Raw genomic sequence first — 11518 nt, 5'->3', positions numbered from 1 at the left:
GGAGCGCGCTCTGTGCCTGGAAACGCTTCCCACACAGCAGACAGAAGACAGCCATGTCCGTGCCTGCGGGAAATGGGGCAGAGCCTCAGCTGGGCTGGAGCACGAGCCAGCGTCAGGACAGCACCCCCAGCCCCACGCTCAGCAGCAAACCCAGAGGCAGCACGGGCCACGTGATGCTGATGGAGCCCCCAGAACACAGCTCCACCGGTGGACAAAATCCACTCTTTTCCCATCCTCATGGAACCTAAAGTCTAGTGGGAGAAACAGAGATATTAATCAAGAACATCATGGCAGCAAATGACTCTGCAATTGTCTGGAGTGCTGTGTCAAAGGCAGGGTACCAAGAAGCCATCTATCAGAGGGACTTTCCAAGCCTAGGCAGGAGATGGGGTGTCCGGGGGCCTCTGTGAGGAACCACAATAACGAAGATGAAAGCCATCATTGGAAGGTAACACTTAAAACATCCCATCTGCAAAATGGGACCTCTACAGCCTCACCCTTCAGCTAAGGAAAAGGAGACACAGAGAGATTGAGTAATTTGTCCAAAATAGCGAAGTTCACAAGCAAACAGGGCTGGGATTCAAGCCCAGGCAGCCTGGATCTGATCCTCCCCTGATGCTACAGACCCGATTCTCTTAACCACATCTCCACTCATGAATGCACACATCCTAAGGGTCCGTTCTTTGAACAAATACTATTTTAGTATCTACTACAAGTAGGACTCTCTTTTTGGCCCTGGGGGTGTAGCCATGGAAAACTGTACAAAGTGCCTGCCCTCATCACAGATGTTACCCAGCACACTGGGGACATGGGGACAGCATTCTAGGAAGAAAAAATAGTATCTGTGAACTGGAGAGAAACATGGCTGGTAGAAGGATCAGACAGAACAGTGCAGCTAGGGAGGCAGAGAAAACACAGGAAGGGAGTCAAAGAAGTGGGCCGGGCCAGCTTGTAAGGCGTCTTGAAAATTGTGGTTAGAACTTTAGGCTTCATCCCAAGACCAACGTGCAACTGTCATGGGATTTTTTTAAAAGATTTTTTTGATGTGAACCATTTTTAAAGTCTTTATTGAATTGGTTACAATATTGCTTCTCTTTTATGTTTTGATATTTTGGCCACGAGGTGTGTGGGATCTTAGATTCCCAATCAGGGATTGAACTCATACTCTCTGCATTGGAAAACAAAGTCTTAACCACTGGGCCACCAGGGAAGTCCTCTGTCAAGAGATTTTAAGCTAATGAGGGACATGAGATTTTCATTTAACTCTGGTTGTTTCCTGTGCTGATCAGAAGTAGAGGTAGGTAGCCCATGATATCCTACGAAGTTGTTCTTGTTGTTTAGTCGCTAAGTCATGTCTGACTGCAACCCCCTGGACCGTAGCCCACCAGGCTCCTCTGTCCATGGGATCTCCCAGGCAAGAATCCTGGAGTGGGCTGCCATTTCCTTCTCCAGGGGATCTTCCGGACCCAAGGATCGAACCAACATCTCCTGCATTGGCAGGCAGATTCTTTACCACTGAGCCACCAGGAGAGCCCTACAAAGACAGGCTGCTATTTTCTGTTCATCAACCCTCTTTCCGGTGCTGCTATGGAGCCATGGCTTTCCAGGGATCAGCATCTAAGGAGGAAGCATCTAAGCCCTCCATCTGAGTCCCAGCTGGTCTTGGCCACCGTGGCCACTATTTTGGGTTCCATTTTCCTGAGCATGTCAGCTCCGCCTGGAAGCCCCCAGTCTGGTCAGCTCTCTGCTGGCATCTGGGCTTGATCACTTGTGCTCAGCCCAGCACTGCCTCCCCGCCCCCCGTGTAAAGGACACAAGGGGGAAAGGGGCTGAGGCGCAGCGCCTGTCAGTCCAGAGTGGAAGATGGGGCAAAGCTTGGCTGCTTCAAGTCAAGGTCTGCTCAGTGTGGCATCAGGGAGCTCCCAGTGGAAAGGTGGGGCATACAAGAAAGATAGCATGGACAGCCTGCTATCTCACAGGTGGAGACAGCAAACAGGGGGTCTCTTTTGGCTGCCTCAGTCCCATTCGTGGCTGGGTCTGCAATGGACTAGCAGGAAGGCAAGGATGGCTTCTCATTTCCCCACATCCCCACCCCTCAAGGCCCTTGTAGCCATGCTCCATCCCACCCATGGGCATCGCCCGCACCCAGGTCCAGGAAAGGCTGGGCAGGGGACATGAGAACCAGCCAGGGCACGAACTTCCTCCTGGCCTCAAAGAGCAGAAGGGAGGGGAACCGCTATAGGCCTTGCTAGGCGCTTTATTTATGCCATCATCTCATTTAAAACTTGCAACAGTACCCGGCAGGATGCTCACGCCCCTTTTCACAAATGGCAAAACAGAGTGGTTAAATAACTTGCCTGAGGTCACACAGTCAGAAAGAAGAGGAGCTGGGATTTATAAATGCCTCAGTTTGTCTGATTTCAGAAACCACAGAGTTGGGTTAATGTCTCTCTATCTGCCTGGGCTTCTCTGGGAAGAGGCACAGTGATGACACGGTGAACCAGTTCCAACCCAGCTGGCTCAGGAGCCCCCGTGCATCCAAGGTCCACCCTAGAAACAGACAGCCCAGGCCAGGAGGAGCGCCCTAGTGGATGTCACGAGGTAGGGCTCTCTGAAGCCTTCCAACCCCTCTGGGAGCCAGCAAGGCCTCTGCAAGAAGAACTGAGGTGCTCCATTTGATTGAGGGGGGCACAGTGAGAGGAGTGGTCTGCCCAGCAGACGCAGACAAGGGTTGACAGTGAATCCTCAAAGTCCAGTCTGGCCTGGCCAGCACTCCTCAGGGTGGCATCCATCTGCAACACATCCAGGGGCATGGCAGCTCCGGCTGCTTCATCCCACGAGCCCCCAGCACCAGCTCTATCTCTGGCCTGAACCTCAACATACAGAGAGTCCCGATGAAGCCAGACATCAAACATCTGCCTTTTATCGCTGAGAGAGAACAAGCTTCCTGGGCAAGCCATGCCCTTTAAGAGCCCAGGTTTGTCCTTATGGATCCCCCCAAATCCCCAGTGTGGAAGGAGCCTGGGTCAGAGGGAACATGAATGACATCCCCAGTAGGAGATCCTCAGCCTAAAAAGCCAAGCCCGGAGGAGTTCTGAGGGTCAGTCCCAGCCCAGGGAAGACTGAGAACCCTGGCAGCCTCACCCTCTGGGTCTTCCCAGGACCCCAGAGCTGCCCCACTGTGCGGGCCCTTCCTCTCAGGATCCCCTGAGCCTATTTCGTGTCCATTCAGTCAACTCTGTGAATATCACCCAGTGCAGGCACTGTACTAGGGGACAAGAGGGATGCTGAGATCAACCAGAGACACAGGGTCCCGGCCAAGTGGAGGGCACAGACAAGCCAGCCACTAGCCAGAGGATAAGACAGGCTGATCCCAAGAGGGCTTTGGAGATTCTTTCTTAGACTTTAAGAAATAAAGTGTACTGAGGAGCTAAGGACCAGAGTGGGCACAGGAGCCAAGCTAGAAACAACGCAATCAAATATCAAAGCAGGCAGGAAGAGAAGACAGACCCCCCACCCCCAACAAGGATGAAGATAAGCAGAGACAGTTATTGGGGGTCGGATGGCAGAGGGCCACATCGCCAGGTGGGACAGGTTAGATTTCATTCCTTAGAGGTGCCGGGAAAAGATGTGGGGAGCGGGGGCTAGCGTGTTCCAACCAGTACGTGAAGGCAATGCCCCTGGGGGCTGAGTGGGGACCAAGGGCGCTGGCTAAGTGGCTGAAATCAGGGACAGAGGTGACGGCTTTCGTGCTACCACTGGAGGAGTGCTGGGACCAGTCTAAGGTAGGCGCTGGGAGGACAGAGGAGGACTGGAGAAGTGGAACCCCGGGGCAATGGCAGGACAGGACCCTCAGCCTGGGCTCAAGTCAGGAAGCCTCATGCATCTGAAGTTCTGGATATCGGCTCTGCACCTTGGTGACAAGTGTAAAGTCATGCAATGACCACCTGGAATGGATCTATTACAGTGTCCCCACGGTGGCCCCCTCCTTCCTAGGCATTCCACAGCGCACAGGGGTTCCCCCTGGTCACTGATGACACTGCCTAAGGCTCAGAGATGAAGAAAGGAGGGCCCCCCGTCCACTCCCCATTCTTCTGTTTCGACACCAGCAGCTGAGAGGATAGAAAATATCTTTAAAGGAAAAATGAAAGGGCGGGGGTGGTGGGGAGGGGGAGAAACGGATGAGACACAAGAAAAGCTATTGGTGCATGTAAGTTAAAAATCCAGAGACTACATTTGACTTATTAAACAATTTGCTGTAGTTTCTGCCTAGCTGATTGTTCGCATGTATGATGAGTCAGGGCAGATTCTATTACACTGGGAGATTAAGCAAATAAATGCTAGCTTTTGGAAACACATTAAAATGTGGGACTATGGAAATAAAATTATCTAGAAAATTGTATTAGCAATTCATTAGCTGCCATGAGATGTAGGGCAAAGCAAGGGGGCCCGGCAGTGTTAGAACCCTGTTCCCTTCAATGCCTGAGACCCTGAGACGTGCACTGCCCCTTCCTCTGCTGTCGGGGGAACCTCATGCCTGATACCACTGGGGAGAGAAAAGGAGCTTCCACTGGTTGCAAAAGACCTTCAGAAATCAGAGGGCCAGCAGGACACGGGGGAGACCAGAGAAGCACGTGGGTCCTGCCTCAGCGACTCCCTTGTCTTGCAACCCAGAGTAAGTCACTCTGCTTCTCTGGACCAGAGTCTGCTCATCCTTTGCCACCCTGCTTGTGGCAGTTGAGAGCATCCAATGAGATACCCAAGTGGAAAAGCTTCTTAGCTATGAAGTGGTAGCAAAACTAATGCCAGCCCAGAGGATGCCTTTGTCTGAATTAGAAAATAATGCCTCTTTCTCTAGCCCAACACAGATCCTCGCCTGGGCACACAGCTCTGGCACACAAAGACGGCTGGACTGCAGCCTCTGTTTCTCCCTCAGCTGGGCATCCTCCTGCAGTGAACAGCCTGGATACAGATCACGGCCGCTCTGCACGATACACAAGCTGATGTTGTTTTATCGACTCTGGGCTGCTTCTTCCAGGAAAATGACCCTAGAGAAGGTGTCTTGGATGAGAGACACTGTTTAGGACTCAGTGCCAAGGATACCTTCTTCCTCTGAGCCCTCACTACCCCAGCACAACTATTAAACCCTTTGTTGTACTTATTTTTGACATGTAGCTCTGCCCAGGAGATGGTAAGAGATGGTAAGCAAGAAGCACTTTCTTCATCATTATATCCCCTAACATAAATCACAGGACCTGGCATACAGTAGGCGCTCAACAGCTGCATGTTGCCTTCAAAAATAAATAAGGAGGGACATCCCTGGCAGTCCAGGGATGAAGACTCCAATGCAAGGAGGCAGGTTCAATCCCTGGTGGGGGAACTAAGATTCCCACATGCCACACAGCATAGCCAAGAAAATATAAAATAATAATAATCAATAAAGAGCTTTTTTTTTTTTTTAAAGAATAAATAAGGGGTTGGGGGACAATCACAAAGAGCACAGGGGGTCACGGGATGGGGAAAGTCATGGTACAGAGCAATGGATGGCTAGAGCTGGAGAAAGCCCAAACTGAATGCAGAACTTCCAATAAGATGCTCCTTGGAAATGAGTAATGCCCAGTAATCCCTAAAGAGTTGATATCTTTGGGGCCTCTCATGTCTGTCTAGTGGGCTGAACAGGACACCTTGGTTCTTGGCTCCATGTCTCAGCTCTGCTGCTCAGAAGCAAAGACCCAGCCCACAGAAGGATCAGTTTTACCACCTCATGCAATGATACAGTCAGCAGACCCTGGTTCTCGCCCAAAGGTAAAGCCCTTCCTGGCTGTGACCCTGGGCCAGCTACCTGCTGCCCTTGGCCTCATTTCTTCATCTAGGAAATGGTATTCACGACTCAGCTGCCCTTTCCAACACCAACTTCATAATGATGTTAATAGGCAACTGGCAAAAATTATTGAGTATGTAAATACTACAAAGGTATTGTTTTCTATCAATCTGTAAATTCAAATATAAATCAGATACATAAATTAGGCTTGGCCCAAAGAAATCATGTATCAGGTCAAAGAATAGAACCCCCTCTGCTCTTATGAATGGGTCTCCATCTTAGGCTGGACCCCAGGGGTATCTGCCTGGTCTGAAGGGAATATGAACTAGGAGGAGGGAATGGGTGTGGTGGGGTCGATGGAGAGAGGCCCCAGGTAAGGCGGGGAAGGGCATGCAAATAACTGTACCCTCATTAGCATCAATTCTACCTGGAGATGGTGGCCCCCAACATACCTGCCTTCCACCCTCAAGGGCAGCGGAGCCAATCTGGCTGCAGGGCATGTACGACTCAGAGATTCCCAATTTAAAACAAGTTTAATTTTAGCCACAAAATAAAAAAGAACGGGAGAAAGCCAAGGCTAGGATGGAACAGGAGCAGGAGGGGTGACACCGACCCAGGGTATTTATTTCACCCCGGTGATGACTGGGTCTGAAATTATGAGACACAAAAACCCTCATGTTTACACCTGTGCTATTTCCATACCAATTAGCTCTTTAATAGAAAGGCAGGAACAGGATCAGAGGGGCACACAGCTGGAGAAGACGCTCAGGTGCTACACCTTCTTGGAGCAAGGCTCTTATTATCCCTAGACATAAGCAGGTTCTTAATCAAAAGAGCAGAGGGATCTAAATATATTTGGGCTTTTTTTGGTAAGCCGGCTGTGACTATTACATGTGTGTGCGTGTGTATAAGCCTGTGCTTGCACATGGACCAAAGATGGGCTTCTGATGTCCAACTCTCCCCAATCTCACCCAAGAAAGGAAGAGCTGCTTCCCCACCCCCTGCAACTTCTTCTTTCCAGAGGAAAGAAAATAGCAAATTTGGGCGGGGTAGGGGGGGCGCGCCGTGTGAAAATCTTGATTTAAACTGGAACCACCTCCCACCCCTCCACCCCCACCCTATCCCCAAGTCCTCAGACAGGCCTACCTACTTTACTTCCTCTGACCTTCAGGAGTACTCTTTCCTAAGACACCATTTCCAGTCCTGTGAAGCCTTGTAACCACACACCAAAACTGTCACAGAAACTGCCACCTCTCCCTCTTCCCCATCTTTCTCCTCACCACCTTCCCCTCCTCCCCGCCCCAGGTCACTGCTAAAAAGGCGGCAGAGCTGCGTCATCCACTGTGCAGGAGAAAAGACAGACAAGCAGCCCAGGGCTGACTCACACGGAAGGCAGGAAGGCTCTGTCTGCATCTCAAGAGGCTGGAGGTGTGAGTGTGTGGGGGGGAGGACAGGACCGGAAGCAGACAGAAAGGAAGCAAAAGCCCAGCGCATGACATGGGCAGGGGTGCCTCCCTTTTGACCCCCCTGAGCCATCACTAGGGCTTGGCTCCTTTTCAAGGGATCTACTGAAGAAAGTACCAAACGATCCTGTTCTAGAGCTCTCCTCCTGGGCATAAGCTGAAGCATCATTTGGGATGAACCCTCAACTCCCAGCCTTCCTGAGAAGGCTAGCTATGTGCACGAAGAGGGCCCAGTCCACCCAGCCCAAGAAAATGTCAGCCCACCAACGCCCCACTCCCGCCCCGGGAGTGACAGCTGCTGCAGAGTGGGAGACAAGTCCCACTCTTTCCTTTACTGTCTACAGCCTCTCTCCCAGGAAGGGTAGGGAAGGCTGAGAAAACAGCTTTGGTAGGCCTGCCTCAAACCAAATTAGCCACAAGTCTGTGCACCAGTGCTTGTCTGCTACATATAGTCACCTACTTGTAGGGCACCTTTAATCATCGGCTTCGTCACATCTTCCCAAACCAAGCCAGGAGCTAGAAACCATAGCATCTTAACCTTCTTGTCAACTTCAGTCTCGTCAATTCCAGTCTTGTTATCCAGTCTCGCCTGCCACATTTTCCTTTATTTCTTATCTGCTTAGAATCTTGGGAGGCACCCATATATCAACATAACCTTCCATTTCCAGAGGGAAAGGGGGAATGTTGGGGTTTCCTATCATTAGCCCAGGGAGTAGAGTTCTCAATGAATAACCAAAGGGGGAGGAGCTGGAGCTGCTGATTCAAATTTGTTTTGGAACTAAGACATGGATTGGTGAGTGATTACAAGTCTCAGGGCATGTGTGTGCTCTACACACACACACACACACACACACACACACGAAGGCATACACTCACTCACACACCCCTCTCAGTCTCTTGGGGAGTGTGGTCACATCCTCAAGCAGCAGCAGGCAATGCTGGCTCCCAGAAAACTGTGTATTTGTTTAGCAGTGAGCTGCAGACACAAATGCATTTCATTACTCGGCACCTCCAGCTACAGTAAACAAATTTGTCAGCTCACCAGCTCATTAAGGTGCACCCCGGACACGGGGGGGATTTATTGAGACCTGCACAATAAAAGTTAACATGAATGGATTTACTAATTTTGTCAATCATTCCAACAAACGGAGCCAAAGAGGGGGAGAAACTGGAGGAAGGGGACAAGAACAGGGGAGGAAGGGTGGAAAAGAAAGGAAAAGCAGTAAAAAGGAAGAGGAAAGTTGAATTTGGTTGGTAAGAGAGAGTCCACGGGTTAAGAGGGAGTCAGATCTGTGCTCTGCTGCCTGGTTACACAACCGCCTCCAGTTCCTTTATGTTGGGCTGCTTTGTCCAGGAGGCACGGCCCCGGGCAGAAAGGTGGCCAGGGCAAACTCAACTGCAAGATGTCAGACCGAGTTCTGGGGTCCCGGGCAGCGCTGTTCTGATGGGAACACGCCCTCCCTGCCTGACATCAGAGAGGGAACTTAAGGCATCAAGGACGAAGAACTCCCCCGCTCACAGCACCCGTGGAGAAAGCAGCAGCCACCGCCTCCCCATCAGACCGGTTGCCTCTCCTGGAACCTCCCACCTGCCCCTCATCGCTGTCCCAGCCCAGCTCCCGGACCCTTCCAGACGTTCTAGAAGGAGCCCAGACTGCCACCGCCAAGAGCAAAGGGAGGAAAAAGGGAAGGGGCACGGTGCGTGCGGAGTTGGGGGGAGGAAAGTAAATCCGGAGAGGTATGCGGCCCTCTGGTCTGTAACTTTCAAAAAGACAGCAGGACTGGGGCAGAGGTCAGGGGGTCCGAGGCCTTAAGCACCTCGGCCAGCTGTGGCGGTGCCGCAGGACGCCTGCCCGTATAAATCAGCCGTAAGCAGCCCCCGCTGGGGGCGAGGACAATGGGCCCCCACGGGGGTGGGAGGCAGGACAATGGGGCCCGGCCAGTGCGCAGGCCCGGAACAAATGCGCCCTGGCACCACGGGGGCCCCCATTTGTGAAACTAATTGGCCCACGATTGAAAAATTGGACCAACTTCAACAGCCCTGAGTGGAGAGGGGCGGCCGGCAGTCCCTTAAACCTAGCCCAGCCCAGCAGAGCCTGCCTGGCCCAGGAGCAGGGGTCGGAAATGGGAGCAGCTCTGGGTGCTGCCCACTCTGGCGGAGGGACACGGGCCTCTGAGACAAGGCCATCTAGGAGAGGAGGGGCCTCGAGCTGTCTAGAAGGACCAATACCCGGCTTCTCCTCCCAAGAGGCAGAGAAGGACCGACTTCCGCAATTTCTCTAAGCTGTCTCTTCTGCAGGACTGAAGATCAAAGGAGACAGGCAAGACACCTGTCTGCCCAGAGGGTTCCTGAAACCCAAGGGCTCCCAACTTCCTTCCTTTGGTGGGTAGATGGGTGCAAATAAACCCAGAGCTGCAATGGGTTCCTTCCTCAATCCAGCCTCCCTGGCATGTATTCAGCTCTGCACCTGTGGCCTATAACCCCTGCGAGAAGCCTGCCGCTCTCTACCAGGCTGTGTGAGAGCTGGCTTTGAAGAAGCCAGGAGCCTCCTGGTCCTGAGGTTTCTGGCAAAGAAGCCCTGAAACATGCGATGGGAAGCCAGGATGACATACGAAAGGACACGCCAGGGTAATCGTCCTGCCATGGTCCTCCTGCCCTTCCCTTTCCGGTGATTTCTCACTACCGGCTCCCAGTTGAAGAAGACCAGAAGGGTAGAAAGCACTGGAAGGCCCATCCTCAGGTCCTAGCTCAGCAGCTCACTTGCTGTGCACACTCTGGTAGGTTCCTGGACCTCTCTGGGCCTCAAGTTTCTCATCAGAAAAATGCAGGTAGAAGTCAGTAATCTTCAAGTTTCCCCCTCACTCTGTGTATTCAGTCACTCAGTTGTGTCCAACTCTTTGTGACCCCATGGGCTGCAGCACACCAGACTTCCCTGTCCTTCACCCTCTCCCAGAGCTTGCTCAAACTCAAGTCCACTGAGTCAGTGATGCCATCCAACCATCTCATCCTCTGTTGACCCCTTCTCCTCCTGCCTTCACTCTAACAGGCAGTAATCCTAGGCCTGTAAGATGGTGCTGGAAGCTGAAAGGCCTTTCCCCTGGTAAGATGCGTTCCAGACATTTCTCCTTCAAAGTCTCCCTTGACAGTTTTTCTTTGGTTAAGGAGACTCTCGGGGCTTCACTGGGAAGCCACCATCTTTGGCTCACAGAGAGACAGCCCCAGGAGAGGCACAGAAGACAGCTAAGCTTGACTGAGCACCAGCTTTGGGCGATCCAGTTCTCTCGCTCCGAACCCTCCACCAGTCCTGAGAGACAGGGGTGTTTAGGAAGATGGGGCAAGCAAGACTCGAGAGACCCTGCTAGGTCCTTTCTCTCAAGGGGCCACTAGTTACTTAGTACCTCCTAGAATTAGCCCTATGCCTAGAAGGGCAATTCTTGAGCTGCTGGGTCTGAGAGTCCCTGCCAGCCTCTCTGGACAGGGCAAGGGCCAGGCTGATGGGGAGGGGACAGGGGGAAGGGGCTTTCTCTCTCAGGCCCCCAGCACTGGGTGACAGAAAACACAACCAAGATGGTGGGTCAGAGAACCAGACTCTCTGATTCCAGTGGCCTCATTTCCTTAGCGTTTTGCCCGACACACAGTAGGCACTTCAGTTTTCAGCTGTGTGTCCAAGGCTTCATGGGAGGGTGTTGCGGTTCCACCTGAAGATGAGACCCAATTTCCTTATTGCAGTGATACAATAACTTATCCCCAGGCAGCTTTCCTCTCTGATCTTCTTCAGGTGTACAAGATGTTTTCAACAGAGCCCACTTCCCTAGATTCAGGCATCCCCAAAACCACCTTGAGGCCCCCCAGGCTAGAATTGGGACCCAGAAGAGGGATCAATGGAAAAGAAGATATCAGCTCAGCTGGGGTCTTATCTAAATGGTCCTGTAAATCCCAATGCATTTCAGAGATGATGAGGATGAGCCAGCAGGGAGGCCCACCTAGAAGAGAAGGGACAGAGGAGGAGACAGGCCTCTGCAGACAAAGACCCAGGGACAGAACAGGGTGGGGAGGGGAGCAGGGACTGGGGGAGACGGGAATTCAAAATCAAATGGAATACTGGTTGTTTCAGACAAACATTGGGCACTGCAAAGGAAAACCACCCCATATAAATAAACAAAACCAAAGAGACAGAGAGAGAGAGAGATGGATGTATTCATTTTACTGACATTTTAATGGCTCCTCTCCTTTC

At 52.0% G+C, this 11518-nt stretch overlaps 1 protein-coding gene across 1 annotated transcript in view; it reads right to left on the bottom strand.

Moving 5' to 3' along the window:
- Window positions 1–11518, bottom strand: part of ZBTB16 (zinc finger and BTB domain containing 16) — a 206187-nt gene that overhangs the window by 13313 nt on the left and 181356 nt on the right. Inside the window, 1 exon segment of the mRNA XM_010830640.1 lies at window positions 8–63. Coding sequence (XP_010828942.1) covers window positions 8–63 — 56 coding nt within the window.

This window comes from Bison bison, unplaced genomic scaffold, assembly GCF_000754665.1.
Source record: "Bison bison bison isolate TAMUID 2011002044 unplaced genomic scaffold, Bison_UMD1.0 scf7180017864518, whole genome shotgun sequence".
Classification (NCBI taxonomy): domain Eukaryota; kingdom Metazoa; phylum Chordata; class Mammalia; order Artiodactyla; family Bovidae; genus Bison; species Bison bison.
This window is presented reverse-complemented; position numbering and strand designations above follow the sequence as displayed.